The 15796-nt window shown below is 34.8% G+C and overlaps 3 protein-coding genes across 5 annotated transcripts in view; 2 read left to right on the forward strand and 1 right to left on the reverse strand.

Annotated features, from left to right (window-relative positions):
- LOC114930910 (lachesin) overlaps window positions 1-10855 on the forward strand; it is a 35671-nt gene extending 24816 nt beyond the window's left edge. The window contains exons 2-9 of the mRNA XM_029302771.2: window positions 938-1059; window positions 2550-2838; window positions 4581-4739; window positions 7366-7515; window positions 8700-8850; window positions 9418-9566; window positions 9665-9724; window positions 9912-10855. Of these exons, the coding sequence (XP_029158604.1) occupies window positions 938-1059; window positions 2550-2838; window positions 4581-4739; window positions 7366-7515; window positions 8700-8850; window positions 9418-9566; window positions 9665-9724; window positions 9912-10036 (1205 nt within the window). The 3' untranslated portion in view covers window positions 10037-10855. The remainder of the gene's footprint in view (window positions 1-937; window positions 1060-2549; window positions 2839-4580; window positions 4740-7365; window positions 7516-8699; window positions 8851-9417; window positions 9567-9664; window positions 9725-9911) is intronic.
- LOC114930916 (uncharacterized) overlaps window positions 1-15329 on the reverse strand; it is a 99025-nt gene extending 83696 nt beyond the window's left edge. The window contains exons 1-2 of one of the 2 annotated variants that reach the window (XR_003819569.2): window positions 14849-15329; window positions 14585-14764 (exon numbers count right to left, since the gene is read on the reverse strand). Coding sequence is in view for 1 of the 2 variants with exons in the window: in XM_029302776.2 (XP_029158609.1) it covers window positions 11911-12002 (92 nt within the window). In the remaining variant the exon portion in view is untranslated. Of the gene's footprint in view, window positions 1-11910; window positions 12165-14584; window positions 14765-14848 lie in introns of those variants that run through there. The other variant, XM_029302776.2, reaches the window with a different exon arrangement.
- hd (humpty dumpty) lies at window positions 12313-15565 on the forward strand. 2 transcript variants are annotated; one of them, XR_003819556.2, is made up of 8 exons: window positions 12313-12562; window positions 12663-13306; window positions 13381-13709; window positions 13803-14014; window positions 14088-14291; window positions 14599-14785; window positions 14866-15106; window positions 15254-15565. XR_003819556.2 is itself a non-coding variant. In XM_029302759.2 (7 exons), exons 2-7 carry the CDS (start codon window positions 12669-12671, stop codon window positions 15054-15056), a joined length of 1761 nt encoding a protein of 586 aa, XP_029158592.1. In that variant the 5' UTR covers window positions 12313-12562; window positions 12663-12668; the 3' UTR covers window positions 15057-15565. The 2 variants fall into 2 exon arrangements, 1 of the variants encoding a protein (XP_029158592.1); XM_029302759.2 differs by having other exon boundaries at window positions 14866-15565.
- Window positions 15566-15796: the final 231 nt, after the last annotated feature.

Here is a 15796-nt window from a genome sequence, read left to right on the forward strand (position 1 = left end):
GAAACAAGAGTCGGGACAAGAGTGAACATGCGGAATAAACGCGATCGCGGCGATCTAAATTTAAATGTTACACACCGGGGGCTGCTTCCGCCTCTTTTCTCTCCCTTTTTAAATATTATATTTCCGCGCGAGCTATATTTCGCGCATTAGAGCGCGACAAAGCGCGAATGTTAGACGGCAAACGGTAAAGCACGACAGTAATATTTTAAAAGATAGATATCTATTCTTTCTCGCTGCACAAAGGCCGTGCTTATTTATCCAATATTCGTATACGTGTCGCGTAGCGTGTAAAATAAAAAGATATATATCGCAACGCGTTATATATCTCTCGCTGTGTCTCTTGAACGAGAATCTCACGTACGAAGTCATTCCTGAAGTTGGTTGACGCTTCGACCAAGTTTATCCCGCGCAACTTTGAACCACTTGACATTATCTGTTTAGGGACGTCGTAATCCACCAACAGGCGTGAATAAGCATGCGATAATTAGCTACCCTTGATAGTGCTTAAGAAACTTTGCGACATGCACTTATTACCGTCCCGGAGGCACACGGCCCGTGGATATATTTTCAAAGGAAATTTCACTGTCATTGTAATGAATGGGAGTGACGATGAAATTTCCGCCTTCCAATATTTTTCCATTAATCTCTCCCCCGTCGGTATAAACGGGCTAAAAAGAATAATAAACGGTAATGCGGCATTAAATTATTATTACTCATTATTGTGCCTTGATTTCGAGCGCTATCGTTACGCAATCGCGGTGTACGAATAGAAATATATATTTAGAAATATGCAAATAATCTTTTGAATGGTAACTTAACGAAGGATTCAACCGCGACGACGACAACGCGACCCAGATTCTCCCTATGATCTCCCGCCGTTTTAAATAAAAAAACGATGACATCTGAATGTTATTCCCGTCAAAATTAAATGTTTCAGATTCAACGAACACTGCCACGGGCCCGATTTTCGTAGCACCAGTTGGGAATCAGACTGCCGCGATTGGCCGCGAAGTCGTCTTTTCCTGCAGCGTACGCAACATCAGCATTCGCAAATACAAGGTAACAACATGAAAAATAATGATAAAATATGCGTAAAATAGGGACGAATCACGCGGATTAAAATGCGCATTTTATTTTCCATGTAATGGGATTTTATCCGCGTCATCGCATCTCGAATAATCGAATAGTCGTTTTTACGATCGTTTAACTCTTTTTTTTTTTTTTTTTTTTTTGCGTGGCACTAAAAATCCCTCCCATCATGGTTTACGGATGGATTCTGTCGAATGTCGAACTCGAATTAAAACGCGTAACGCTCCGTGTAAGCTTTCGACGAAATCGCTCAGATTTCTGTCGCGGCGCGGGAAAGGTACAACGATGTGACAAAACGCAACGTAACAAATGTCGACTATCCTGATATCGCAAACGTAAGGTCACGTAGCCGTACGCTAGAGACGTGCTACGTGGCAAAATTGAATTGCCACGAGTGAAAAATTCGCCATAAAAGTAGTCTCTCTTTTTGTTCCTCCGCACGCGCGCTTAATCTTCATATCGCGTCACTCTTCCCCATCAGAAATAAAACGAAATAAAAGTCAACAGAAGTGAAACAAATCGTGGTTAGATTGCGTCTGTTGACGAAATTAATTTCAAACCCCGAAATCAGGAAGAAAAAATAGTTTTCCTTATTCTAGCAAGATCGTTCATAGAGCTTCCTTCTCATTTATTTTATTTTTTTTCTTTCCCGCATATGTTACTCTTAGCTTAATTTAGGTATATATTTTTATATAATTGTATAATATATTTTAATATATTTATAATATGTTTTATTTATAATATATTTATAATATAATATATTTTAATTTTATTTTGTATAATATATTTTATAATTGTATATTTTATATAATTGTATATAATTATACAATTTTATATGTATAATTTTATGTAATTTATATAATTTTATATAATTTATATATAATTATAATGAACATCCGCAGGATTTTGTTCACAAAAGGGCATGATTAAATTTTTTTTTTGTTTCTTATTCTTATTCTTTTTTAATTTTTTAATTTTTTTATTATTTTGTTATTTTAATGTTTTTATATTAAATAAAATTGCAAATAAATTACAGTGTTTATTTACGAGCAGAGCAAATGCTTAATTTTGTTACTGATTTCAAGAGGAGCAAATATCCCCCTTGCCTCCTCTGCGGATGTCCATGATAATTATTATATAACTACTTTACCCATTATTTTCCGCGACTATATCACCTTTGTTTCGGTATAATTTTCAGAAAAGAAATGACGTGCTTCTTAGAAAATATAATAAAAAAAAATGTCATTCGATCAATACTAATCGAGGAATTAAACGACAGCCCATGATAATTATTATATGACTACTTAATATTTTTTCCGCGACTATATTGTTTCGGTATAATTTTCAGAAAAGAAATGACGTGCTCCTTAGAAAATATAATAAAAAAAATGTCATTCGATCAATACTAGTCGAGGAAGCGACAGCTGCATAAATTCGCGTTGCGTTGTCGGACTTTCTAGGTTGGATGGCTACGTAACTCGGACCAGACAATCCTCTCGATCCACACCCGGATCGTGACGCATAATGCGCGTATCTCGGTCTCCTACGAGAGCGGCGGAAGTTCCGGGTCCGGCGGAACGTCCGGCGGTACTTTTGGAGTAACGGGAAGCAGCCAAGCCACGGAGGAAGTCGTCAACGGCACGTGGCGTCTACACATTCGTCAATTGAAAGAGACTGACAGAGGTTGTTACATGTGCCAGATCAACACCAGTCCGATGATATCTGAGCTCGGTTGTCTCGACATACACGGTAAGCTCATTGATATCTCTCGAGCGTTTCCGCACCGAACTGATATGACGAACAATGAGCGTTGCGGAGAATATATAATCGAGCGCTTGAGAATTCAGAAGCTACATCACATCTGTTGTAGCTTTTGATTCTAAAAAAAAAAAAAAAATGATTGTAACAATGATCGCACACTGAAAAATAAGCTATTGATTTCAAATAAATGTGTGTTTCAATAGTACTATTAACACCATTTGTGTTTGAAACAAATAAATATTTATCTGTTTTGAAAAAGGATTTCTTATATCAAATAAATATTTTTCGCACGGCAAATCAATATTATTATAGTTTCAAACAAATGGTGTTAATGGCACTATTGAAATAGATATTTATTTGAAATCAATAGCTTTTTTGCAGTGCATTGCAATATCACTTTCTTCCGAGCCTCTTCACATACTTTCTCGTAAAAAAAGTGATTTTAATTATGCCAATTATTACAGACATCAATATCTCTCTCTCGCGTTTCCGTACCAAACTGATATGACGAACAATGAGCATAACAGAAAATATATAATCGAGTGGTTCAGAATTCAGAAGCTGCGCTTCACATCTGATGTAGCCTTTGATTCTAAAAAAAAACTCGATTCTATCAATAATCGCATTGCTTATACATATATCACTTTTTTCCGCGCCTCTTCACATACTATCTCGTAAAAAAAGTGGTTTTAATTATACAGATATCAATATTTCTCTTTCTCTCTCTATCTCGCGTTTCCGTACCGAACTGAGAGATTCTTGAGGCTATTTGGAGACGATTTTTCCTCAGCGAAAATGTCCAGGCATAAATAATTTGAAAATAAGGGGTTTTTCGCCAACTAAGCTATGTGGAAATAAAATATTAACAAAATCACATTCTTTTATTAATTTCATGTAGAGTTTACCTTAATAGAATTTTAATTTAAGGCTTAGTTACAAAGATACATGATTTCAAAAATTGAGAACATTAAAAAAATTAAAACCTTCCTCGATATTTTCGCTGAGGAAAAATCGTCTTCAAATAACCTTAAGAATCTGCCATAAACATATGGTACAGGAAGGATGGGAAATGTCTGTATAATCGAGCGATTAAGAATTCAGAAGCTACATCACATCTGATGTAGCTTTTGATTCTAAAAAAAAACTCGGTTCTAACAATAATCGCATTGCTTATACATATATCACTTTCTTCCGAGTCTCTTTACATACTTTCTCGTAAAAAAGTTATTCTAATTATGCCGATTATTACAGACATCAAAAACAATGTTGCCACAAAAGTTGAAAAGTAATGCATAACATAAGCGTTTATTTAAACATTTATTTAAAGAACATGCAAATCGATACGCAGATGGGGAAAGGGAGGAACGTCCCATATGCAAAGCCCTTTGAGTTTACCCGAACGAACGAACAACCGGAAAACGCGTATGCCAACGTACAAAAGATCCTTCCCCACCGTAAAATTACCTCCCTCGTTCCGAACGTTCCGCTTAAGTATACCTATTCTCGCTCCTCGCGCTCTATATCCTTTCTTTCTCTTGCCTTTACCGTAAATATTTCCTTGAAGATACTCGTTCGTTCAAAGACGGTCCAACAAAGTGCTGGTTTTACGTAATGACTTTCATAAAGTACTCGTACAAGAGAGAGAGAGAGAGAGAGAGGATTTCTGTCGCAAGCTGAGAGAGGGCAGGCGGACCATCATGTATTTATTGGTACGAACATTTGCCCCGCAGTGCCGCCCGATATCGTTTACGGAGATACCAGTGCCGACCTGGCAGTGGCCGAGGGCGACAACGCGACTTTGAGCTGTCGTGCGACAGGACATCCGCCTCCGAGAGTGTCCTGGCGAAGGGAGGATGGAGAACCCATCGTCATAAGGGCTGCTACAACCGGTAAGAACCACTATCGATTAAGGCAGAGCGAGCTATTTCGATTCATCTTATTTGCCTGTATCATTTCAGAGTTTAATTATTGCCATGGAGCGAAAGATAGAGATTCATCTATGTCTAGACATTTATGTATATAATATTTACACTGAAAAAAAAGCAAAGAGCTATTGATTTCAAATAAATCTATTTCAATAGTGCCTTTAACACCATGCATTTGTTTGAAATTAATAATATTGATTTGTCGTGAAAAAATACTGATTTTAAATAAAATATCATTTTTCAAAACAGATAAATATATTCATTTGTTTCAAACAAATGGTGTTAATGGCACTACTATTGAAATACACATTTATTTCAAAATCAATAGCTTTTTTCAGTGTACATCGCGAAATGTCTTAAAATAGAGACGCGCTGGTTAAATCCTCATAAATATTTAAAGATATTTGAAGTGTGTTAGCAAAACATTATTTATGATTTATGCTACTTATTAAATTTTTAAATTGATCGTTTATGCGGCATAATTTGTTAAAAATGTCAAAGCGGCACGGTCGCCGACGCGAAATTTTTCATTAATATTAATTGCATCAAATTATTTTGACGCAATGACGATAAAAAACGATGGTACAAGTAAATAAAAAATTAAAACTTCAATTTTTTCCACCTAACTATCGATCGTGACGCGAAAATCCGCAATGCGCGTTAAAGATAGATGCGAAAATTTCACGAGTAGCGGGTGCTACACGCGCGCTAGCACATAATTCACTATTAATAGGATAATTAAGCACCACTAATATCTTAGTTACCTCGTAGTTGCCTGGTCGAGGCGCGTTAAAGCGCGACCTATTATCGAAGTCCGGGTATGCGGACGAATCCTTTCCCGATTGCACTTATCGTTATTGTCGCTTTGCTATCGATCTTCGAAAGGCAATATTGTAAAATCGCATTTCCTTGTTCAGCCGCGAAAGGTTTTTTTCTGTTATCCATTGTAATTTTCACTCGGTTATATACTAGGTACACATAAGATGTACGAGTATATAAGACGCTTATATAAAAAAGCACTTGTTTTACTTTTGCTCTACAACAGTTGATTTAAGCGCCAAGTTTTTAAGAGTCTCTATATTAAAGAAAAAAATTTTGATATAAAATCTCGTCGAAAAGTCGCAATTGTTTATCGATATTTTCTTCGTGTCTAAAAAAAATGAGAAAGCGATCCCGAAGACTAACTTGAACAGTGAGAAAGCGACCGGACGGAGGTAGTTGGTAATAAGTCAAGAGAGAGAACGACTTTCCGAACTCGTATTCTCGCCTAGATTGGGCGTAAGTACGCAGACGAGTGGATGTAACGAGTAAGCTCGTTGAAACAAGTTCCTCTTTGTGAACTGGCCTCGAAGACGGGGACGATGGAAGACGGGGGATGCGGGGTGCACAATCGAGAGGATTTCCTCTTTCGACGGTATCTTGGTTTGTGTGCGTGTACATTACATAGAGAGAGAGAGAGAGAGCCGGGCTATACAGTGGGAAAATTGCTACACATACGCTCTCACATTCACAAAATCTCTTTTTCTCCTTCCTTTTCTCTCTTTACATATAAATAAATTAAAAAGGCTCTAATGTATAATACATACAAAATCACGTAGGAAAAGGGCTATCTGCCTCTTTTATTAGCCTTTTTATGTTTGATTTTGTATGCATAATACATATCAGAGCTTTTTACATTTATTTTATACAGGCTATATTTTAATAAGTGCGAAAAATTTTAAGAGATGATTCTTTATCGAAAATTAAGGGAGGTTTCTTATATAAACATGTACTCTCTTATATTCTTCCCTGAGGAGTTACACTTTTCTAAAGAGGGAGGTGGAAAGTTTTTATTTTTTTCCCTCAAATTTCAGACAAATGAAAAAATGAAATTGGTGGATATTTTCCGTTTCATTTTATGTCTGAAATTTGAGAAAAAAATAAAAACTTAATTTTTACCTCCCTCTTTAGAAAAGTGTAACTCCTAAGGGAGAGATATAAGAATATATGATTATATAAGAAGTCCCCTCTTAATTTTCGATAAAGAATTATCTCCTAAAATTTTTCGCACTTATTTAGATACACTCTGTACATATATATGTGTGTAAACAGAAAGAGAACGGGAGAGAAATTAATCTGGTAATTAATTATATGCATGTATAAATAATTACCAAATTAATCAACTATAACTATTTTATTCATACGTATCCATAGCACGTGAGCGTAATTGTGCGAGTATTTCTTATCCACGGGCTTTTTACTTTTGACACGACGAGCGCGCTCTTCTTATGAGAAATTCAACGAACTTTTAAAGTCTACGTAGCGAGAAAGTCGAAGAGAATTAAATATATATTTTCGCATTCCGTAGTCTGCGTTTGATTCGTATGTTTCCGATCTTTTAACTATTACTTTGTCTTTTGTTTTAATTTTCTCTCGGGTATTGTAATCGGGAAATAGAATAATCAAAATCCCACGCAATCATGACTCGGTTATTTCCGTTCGAAAAGAGAGCGGAAAGCCAAGAACAAGAGGGATCGCGATCGATCGCGGTGTTTTTCTTTTATTTCTCTCGCGTTTCCTTTTTGATAAAACGTTTCTCCCGTGTACGCAGGTGGTAGCACTTTCGAGAGGCACGACCACTACAACGGTTCGCTGCTGCATTTCCACCGTGTCGAGAGGCGACAAATGGGAGCGTATCTCTGCATCGCCAGCAACGACGTGCCGCCAGCAGTTAGCAAGCGAGTGACGCTCGCTGTGAATTGTAAGCCCGAATTCGCTTGCTCGCTCGATCCGATTCAATTCGATTCGATTCGCTTCGCTTCACTTCTCGGAAAATAATTCGCTAATCGACCTGAAAACAGTCGCACGAATCGTCGCAATTGTGCTCCGAAAAGGAACATTTCAAAAAGCACACTTCGAAAAAATTAATTTAAATTTTATTCTCACTTGATGAATGCACGAAAATTTTACACTGAAAAATAGCTATTGATTTCAAATAAATATATAATTCAATAGTGACAGTATATATATTCCATTAACGCCATTTGTTTTAAACTAATATAATATTGATTTGCTGTGAAAAAATACTTATTTGATATAAGAAATCCTTTTTCCAAACAGATAAATATTTATTTGTTTCAAACAAATGGTGTTAATAACACTATTGAAATACACATTTATTTGAAATTAATATAGCTTATTTTTCAGTGTATTATTTATTTTTCTAATAATTTTGAAACATGTTAAAATCCCAATGTCGAAAAATAATTCGCTATAATTGACCTAAAAAACAGTCGCACGAATCGTCGCGATTGTGCTCCGAAAAGAAGAATTTCCAAAAGCACACTCTGAAAAATAAATTAAAATTTTTATCTCACTTGATGAACGCACAAAAATTTTACGAGAAGCTTATTTCTTCTATCTTTTATTTTCTCGAATAATTTTGCAATTTTTAATTTGGAAATTGTATGAAGAAATAAATTAGCGACATAAGCTTCTCATTTTAATGCGCGTTTCTCGGATAAAAATCAAATTTCCGTTTCGAAGGAAATTTAATTTTGGAATTTCTTTCGTATATATACGTATATTTGCCAAAAAAGTTTACTACGGTTTTTCAAACTTGCTTTATTCTCACTTAATAAACGTACGAAAATTTTACGAGAAGCTTATTTCTTCTATCACTTATTTTCTCGAATAATTTTGCAACGTATTGAAATCCCAATGTTTGAAAGCTCCTCTACATAAAAAAATTCGCATCCAGTTTTAATTTGAAAATTATATGAAAAAATAAATAAGACGTAAGCTTCTCATTTTGACATGTGTGTGTTCGTCGAATAAAAATCAAATTTTTGTTTCTTTTTCGAAGGAAATCAATTTTGGAATTTCTTTTCTATATTCGATAAAAAAAGTTTGCTTGCGTTTTTCAAACTTGCTTTATTTTCATAGTTGCACCTGTCGTAAAAGCACCCAACCAACTATTGGGTGCACCTCTGGGTACAGACGTGCAGTTAGAGTGCTATGTCGAAGCGTTTCCGAACACGATCAATTATTGGGTAAAGAATCAACGAGGCACGGAAGACGAAATGTTATTGGAGGGGTGAGATATATCGCTCGTTACTTTCTTAATACAAATAATTGCACGCTATAACGTTGCTCGAGATATGACGTAACGATAAAATCCATATGGCACAGAATTTTTCAGCCACATAAAGACGCATTGAATTTTTTAAATTCAATGAAATAAAAATATTACAATCAAATTTAATATTATGAAATATTATCAAAATATGATATTAAATCTTCTTGTTAAGAGAATTAATTTAGTTAAAAATAAATGTTTCAAATTGAATTTAATTATAAAGATCGAAAAGTATATTTATTAATTACAAATATATATATTTGTCAATTAAATAATTGTTGCGCTTTTTGATCGTGACAAAAGATTGATATTTCAACATTGATATCATACAATTTTTACACATATACGTTACAAAAGTATTGCGCAAATATATTTTTCTGCAATCCTTCTGTAAACTTTCTGTGCCCTATGGGAAATGGCACTAGAAGCGCTCATTCGATAGAGATTCCTTACTACTTGCCCAACATTTTTCTTTCTATTTTTCTTTCGGAAAACATTCTGAGAACTTATTCGTGTAATGCGTAGACCGAAATATAACGTACGAGAGGAACGTACGGGATACACGGTTCTGATGTGGCTTTTAATCAAAAAATTCACGGAGAAGGACGTCGGTAGTTATAAATGCGTCTCGACAAATAGTCTAGGAAAAGCGGATGGAACTTTAAGATTATATGGTAAGTTTTTGCGCGTCTTTGAATGTGCGTATCTCTGTGATCTTTCGATTTCTCGTCATATTGAATTTCTTAAATACATGTCCTAAATACATTTTCAGAGATCAAAATCGGTTTCGACAGAACATCGCGTGGAAAAGATCACGTTTCCATTATCGGTGGTAAGTAGAGCGAATTATTCTCGCGAATTACCGTGTTAATTTGATTACCATAATGTAATTTACAATCTCGTAGAGCAGGGTGTGCGTGTATGTGTGCGTGCATCAATTTTCAGCGTAATCGATTCCGCTGTTTACAGAATCAGTTTCGTATTTGTTTTTCCAATGAAAATATATATAATTTTCATAGGACTAGCCGAGGCCGCTCAAAGTTCCGGCGCCAGCAACGGCGTCGAAGGTTTCTCCGGAAGTGGTAGCAGCTTGTCGCACATCCTATCGATGTTTTTCTTCATACCGATATTGTGGCCGCGGTGAAGAAGGCATCCATTACTGGTCACCGCTAAGCTACTTAGTGCCGGATGACTTTGTGCCAAAAAAAGACAAGAATGTAGAGAGAATGTGCGAGTGCGAGAAAAGTACTATAGTAGAGGGACACGTATGATAAAAAGAGCGAGAGAGAAAAAAGAGAGAAAGAGAGAAAGAATGAGAAAAAAGAGAGAATGGGAATAAGATAATAAATCGGAGTCTTTAGTACTCCAAATTCTTCCTACTTTCCTTTCCTACTCCCGAGGACATTTTTAGATCAATGGATGTTGTCAATGTACGCGTCGCTTTAGATTCGCATTTCGCGGATCGATCGAATAAGCTTGATTCATACGAGTCGTACAGCCATCGTCAGGAAAACGGGCCGAATCAATAAAACATTGTGCTATATAATTTTGCCATTTCAACATACTTTATGTTCTATGTTATATTACACGATATTCGTTCCGAATACGGATATTTCAACGTTCCTGCAATTTTTCAACGATAACGTTGCAGCAACATCGCGGAATATGTATATTTGCAGTCATTGCGAAATATCTTTACGATGTCTAATCTTTCATATAGATGAACGAATAATAATTTCGATCTTGACGGTAACTGTGGCGTTATAGCGTGAATCAGACTTGAATCGTCGATACGCGGATCGAGAAATTTCGAGAGGGAGGCATTCGCCATCGCGGAGATGCTTAATAAATCGACGATAATAATCAACGGTCATTTTATCATTGATTTATGCGCTGCTGACTGCAATTTTTGACGTCGGAAAACTTTGATGTTTCGAAATAAAAGTAAGGCTCGAACGTTGTACTTTGTTTCGCGTTTAATCATTTTAACCTACTTTAAGTCTAGTTTAGTCTGTAATTATATCTTGCAATCTATAATTTGCGACAAAATTCAGAATAAAATGCAGATGCTATTTATAATTTTATTAGCGTTTATTCCTGTCACACATCCTTATAATATATAAATAATTTATGTACTTGATCTATTTATTCAAATGTTTCCCAATTATGCGACAAAATTATAAATAAATATTTATTCTGAATTTTGTCATAAATCATAGATTATCTTAACGAGGCTTTAATATTATTAATGTAATATTATTATGCATTTATATTCATATTATTTTTATTACGTTCAATAAGATTTATGCTGCGAGATACATATATAATGTTCACACACAAATGTGAAACATGTTTGTGTGAGGTAAGTACTCATATTTGATTATAATAAATAAATCGATGGACACACATATACACATGAATATCTCTATCAAAAATATGAATCGAGCTAATGAAATACTAAGTAGATTTATTTTTTCTAGCTAAATTCCTTGCTGTTTTATTTCTTCCCCTTTTTAAAAATATATATCAATCTCATTTTATTCTGTGCAATTAAAATAAATAGCAGACTTATGAATATATAATATGTTTTTATAATTAATTAATTTATATATATATATAATAGATTTATTTAATCCTTGCCATCAAATATAACTGAAATTATGAATATATATAGAATATTATATTAAATTATATCGAAATATACCATCAAAATACTGAGATAGATATTTATCTTATACAAATAAATTCAAATTTGATACTGTATTTCCGTGCCTCCTCGCAAGGTGGCGACACCTCCTAGTAGTGAAAATTATAGTTGGCGGGAAACGAGATACACTTCACCACTTTTGGCGGAAAACGAGATACTTTTCGCCGCCATCTTGTATTAACTTATCGTGAAGATTTATTTCTTTCCACATCGCGCTTATATGTCAAGTCAGATATAGAATTTCAATGCCGAAATGCTATTTCCAGTAACACAGATACAAAAACAATCATACTGATGCGGAATATACATACTTGACGTTGATCGAAGCAATTTTCGCTGCCACTCGACCGGACGGAGAGATACGACGAGCCGGATTCGCGTGCACGAACGAAATTCGCGACATCGTTGCGAAATATTAATCACTCGCGACGTTTAACAACGTTTCGCGACAGTATGACACTTTATAAGAAACACTCGCGACAACTTTCGCGCGCGGGACTCACTTTTGCGAAATAAATCGCGACAAAAGGACGGAGCGAAACGAACGCGACTTCGACACGACGAGACTCGCGAACGATTTGAAACTGTCGACTGTCAGCGCTAACTTGCGATTCTCGAAGTATCGAAACCGCGCGGACCAATCACAGCGATCGAGTCACTCGTTCGAGTTGTGCTGCTATTGGTAGCCCCCTCTTTTCGCGGACAGATGTTAAACGTCACGCAACTTCGCGTAGTACATACATAGCTTTAAATCGGTCCAATTTAACCTCTTTTTAGTAAATAAAAATAAATTATATGAGCTAACATCTTGACGATTAATTTATATTAATGTACGATGGAGGAATGATAAACAGCAGTATTTTTTCTCTTTTTATAGAGAAATTTTAAATGGATTAATTCAATCGAATCATATTTTTGTAGTAAAAACCTACAGGTTTCGTAGCATTTAATAATGATTATTAGGTAAGTATGAGAATTTTATTACAACGTAATCAGAATTTTATACGACGTAAAGTTGATTGTATTTTCGATTATTTCATATATTTCTAAACTTTTGACACAGCAACGTATGACAAGATTGATTTTATATACGACAATGGCAGAATCAGATAGTACAAGCACATTGAAATGGACGCGGCCCGATCAGGTGATGCAGTTACATCGTATGAAGTTAAAGAAACGAGCACTTCAAGCGCGTATAAATAAAACAAATATCAACAGTGGGGAGGTTCAATGCCCTGCTAGGAATTTAGATGGATTTAATTCCAGCAATCGTATACTGCAGGATATATCTCAGAAACGTAAAAATCCATTTGCAATCAATGAATCGTATAAGAAACAGAAGAATATAACATCAGCTGGACTAGAAATCAGTAGCGACAATACATTGTTTGAATTATTAAATCTTGACGTTCAGCAAAAGAAACAAGCAATAGACTCACCTGTAAATAACTCGTTAACTTTTACCAATGTTCTTTCAAAATTGGAATCAATTAATCAGACTCCTAATGCAAGTGTTCCAAAGGGAGAAGAGTATATTCCTATAGATTGGACGTTAAAAACTAAAGTAAGATTCATGTCTCCAAAACCATTTCCATGGAATGGCAAACTTAAGACAAGCGAAGAAGCATCGGGTACTACAGGATTTGTTAGATGTCTAGACATCGGAGAAAAAGAGACAACTTTGGACACTAGTCTAAATGCAAGGTTGGTTTTATTAACTCTAATTTACTTGTGTTCTTTTAATTCTCTTAATAATGTTTGTTGAATGTTTTGATTAGATTTCATCAATGCTGCTTAATATGGCAGCATCCATCTTTACCATGGTTGGAATTATTTCCTCGCTCTGCGGGCAAAGTGAGTGCTAGTCTTGCAAGTAATATATCATTGGCAAACAATCAATGTACAAAAGATGCATTGTACAGAGAATGGTGCGATAGCTTCAGATCATTGTTTCATTTGCTGCGAGCAAGACAATGTCCATACTTTTATGTATGTGCTAACACATTTACAGTACTGTTTCGTGCTGCTGGTATCTGTGGTTTGTCAGAGATTCATGCTCTTCTCACACCTACTACACGTGGATTTCGTCAATCATTAAAGCAAGAAGGTAAAGTATTTTGTTTATTTCTGTTTATATTTTTATTAATGATATAAGCAAACTTTATATGTGTAATCAATTGTTTTCCTTCATCTTTTTCAGAAATAGAATACTCTATGCCATTAAGGAAAGATTCTAAAAGACGATCCGATGGAGGAGATTCCGATTCTACGACTACAGATGTTTTATCTAATACAACAAATCAACAAAATAATTATGAAGAAGAGGAAGAAGAAGAAGAAGAAACTCAAGATGCATGGCTCAAAAGTCTTGGAGTAGAAAATTCAGAAATAAAAAAAATTAACCATTCACAGGTAATTAATATGTATATTACAATTATTTATTGCGTATTATATGAATTTATTCTAATGTTACGTTTTGTTTCAGACGAGAATGACTTTGGAGAAAGAAAGTGAAATAGATAATTTGAAGCAATCACTCGTTTTTGTAAAAGGCGTAGAAACGCAGGCGTTATTTAACTTTTTAATTAATTGCAAATCTGCTACCGCGGCGACCGGTGCGTTAGCCGGTGTTCCTCCTACGCTTTTAGCTCCGACAGCTTTTCACGGTGCCACGTTAAAAGCACTTAAGGTATTGTATAATCATGGGTAGCAAGATTACATATCCGCAAGAGAAAGGACAAGAGAGGCATTTATCCCCTTTAGAAAATTAAGCATTTGCTCTTTTTGAATGAGCACTAGAATTTATTTACATATTTAATTTAAAAAAAAATAAAATTAAAATTAAAAAATTAAGAAAGAACAAAAAGTTAAAAAACATTTTAATCTCTTGTCCCTCCCTGGAAAAATCTTGTGGACCGATGGTATAATTTATATAAAAAAATAGCTTCTAATCATTTTTATTATACAAATTTTTATACTTACTTTTCTTAACAAAGGTCCGGGAAAGTGTAGTACGTGTTGATAACGACAGATATTACTCTTTGGAATTGAAAGGACCTCTTTTGCCGCAAGTGTTACCATCTCTCTGTCATTTGATGACATCTAGTCAATTGGAACAGTATTCGGCGAGCTGCGCACAACTGGAATCGACAACTCCGTTTTCTGTGGCAAAGCATGGTACAGGTATGTGAATATACATATTGATGAAATCTTGTAAGTCAAATAGCAACGATAACCTTTACTTACAAGTATTTTTGTTACAGGTTATACAAGCGTTACAAAAGAAGAGGATCATAATATCACGAAAGTACCACCTAATGTGTTTGGACAAGAAAATCTAAGCGATTGTGGATTCAACGAAGAATTATTGAGTCACTTTTGTAATCCTGATCCAGCCAGGATAGAGGTCTTTGAAAGCTTTAAATTCTTCAACGGATTATACACCTGGTCGTAACGACACGAATATTTAATTTAAGAAATAAACGCATTTGAATACACACACAGGTTTGTCAAATTTAAATTAATAAAAAACAAACTAGATATTTCATTCTAAGCATTAGGGTGACGTTACATCGCTAGCGACACGTAATGTTTATTAATGAAATGCAGTTGTGCTTGTGATAAAAAATTTTTATCGTTGTAAAATTACAGAGAGCGAAATTTATACTGAATTTTACTAAGATATATGTAATAACTCGACATAAAATGTGTGAAATATTTGACGCAATATTTGTGTATGATAAGATGTACAGATATTATCGATAGTGGATAAAAACGGTACGGATATTATCGACATTAGATAAGAACGATTTCTTCAATACCGACGTACCAGATGACATTCCTGTGACAATAATTGTGCCCAATTCTACGACAAAAGCGACGTCATATTCTGTAAATATATATATCCTGTCTTATTAGATATTATTCTATTTATAAAAAAATAAAACTTTATTTTACTATTTATATCATGATATATACGTTTAAAGAAAAAAAAGAAAATTGATAGAAAACGAGACGCTATTTTTCGATTCGCTCAAAGAGGATATATATATATATATATATAATTTATTATTGACGGCATAATTGAAATTCCAAATATTCGAGCGTACACAAACGCACGGTAATATCCATTTAAGAAGAACCGTCCCCGGGAACGAGGTAGGTGGGGTCCATACAGCGGATGGACTGCCCCTA

The sequence above is a fragment of the Nylanderia fulva genome, unplaced genomic scaffold (assembly GCF_048542155.1).
Source record: "Nylanderia fulva isolate GAGA-0341 unplaced genomic scaffold, ASM4854215v1 Scaffold38, whole genome shotgun sequence".
Taxonomy (NCBI): Eukaryota; Metazoa; Arthropoda; class Insecta; order Hymenoptera; family Formicidae; genus Nylanderia; species Nylanderia fulva.

What these genes read in the sequence shown, in the direction of transcription:
- hd (XM_029302759.2), top strand. Translation starts at nt 12,669, where the DNA reads ATGACAAGATTGATTTTATATACGACAATGGCAGAATCAGATAGTACA. An exon ending in CCACGTTAAAAGCACTTAAG is followed by an intron (nt 14,292 to 14,598) that starts GTATTGTATAAT and finishes TTCTTAACAAAG; the next exon opens with GTCCGGGAAAGTGTAGTACG. An exon ending in TGTGGCAAAGCATGGTACAG is followed by an intron (nt 14,786 to 14,865) that starts GTATGTGAATAT and finishes TTTTTGTTACAG; the next exon opens with GTTATACAAGCGTTACAAAA.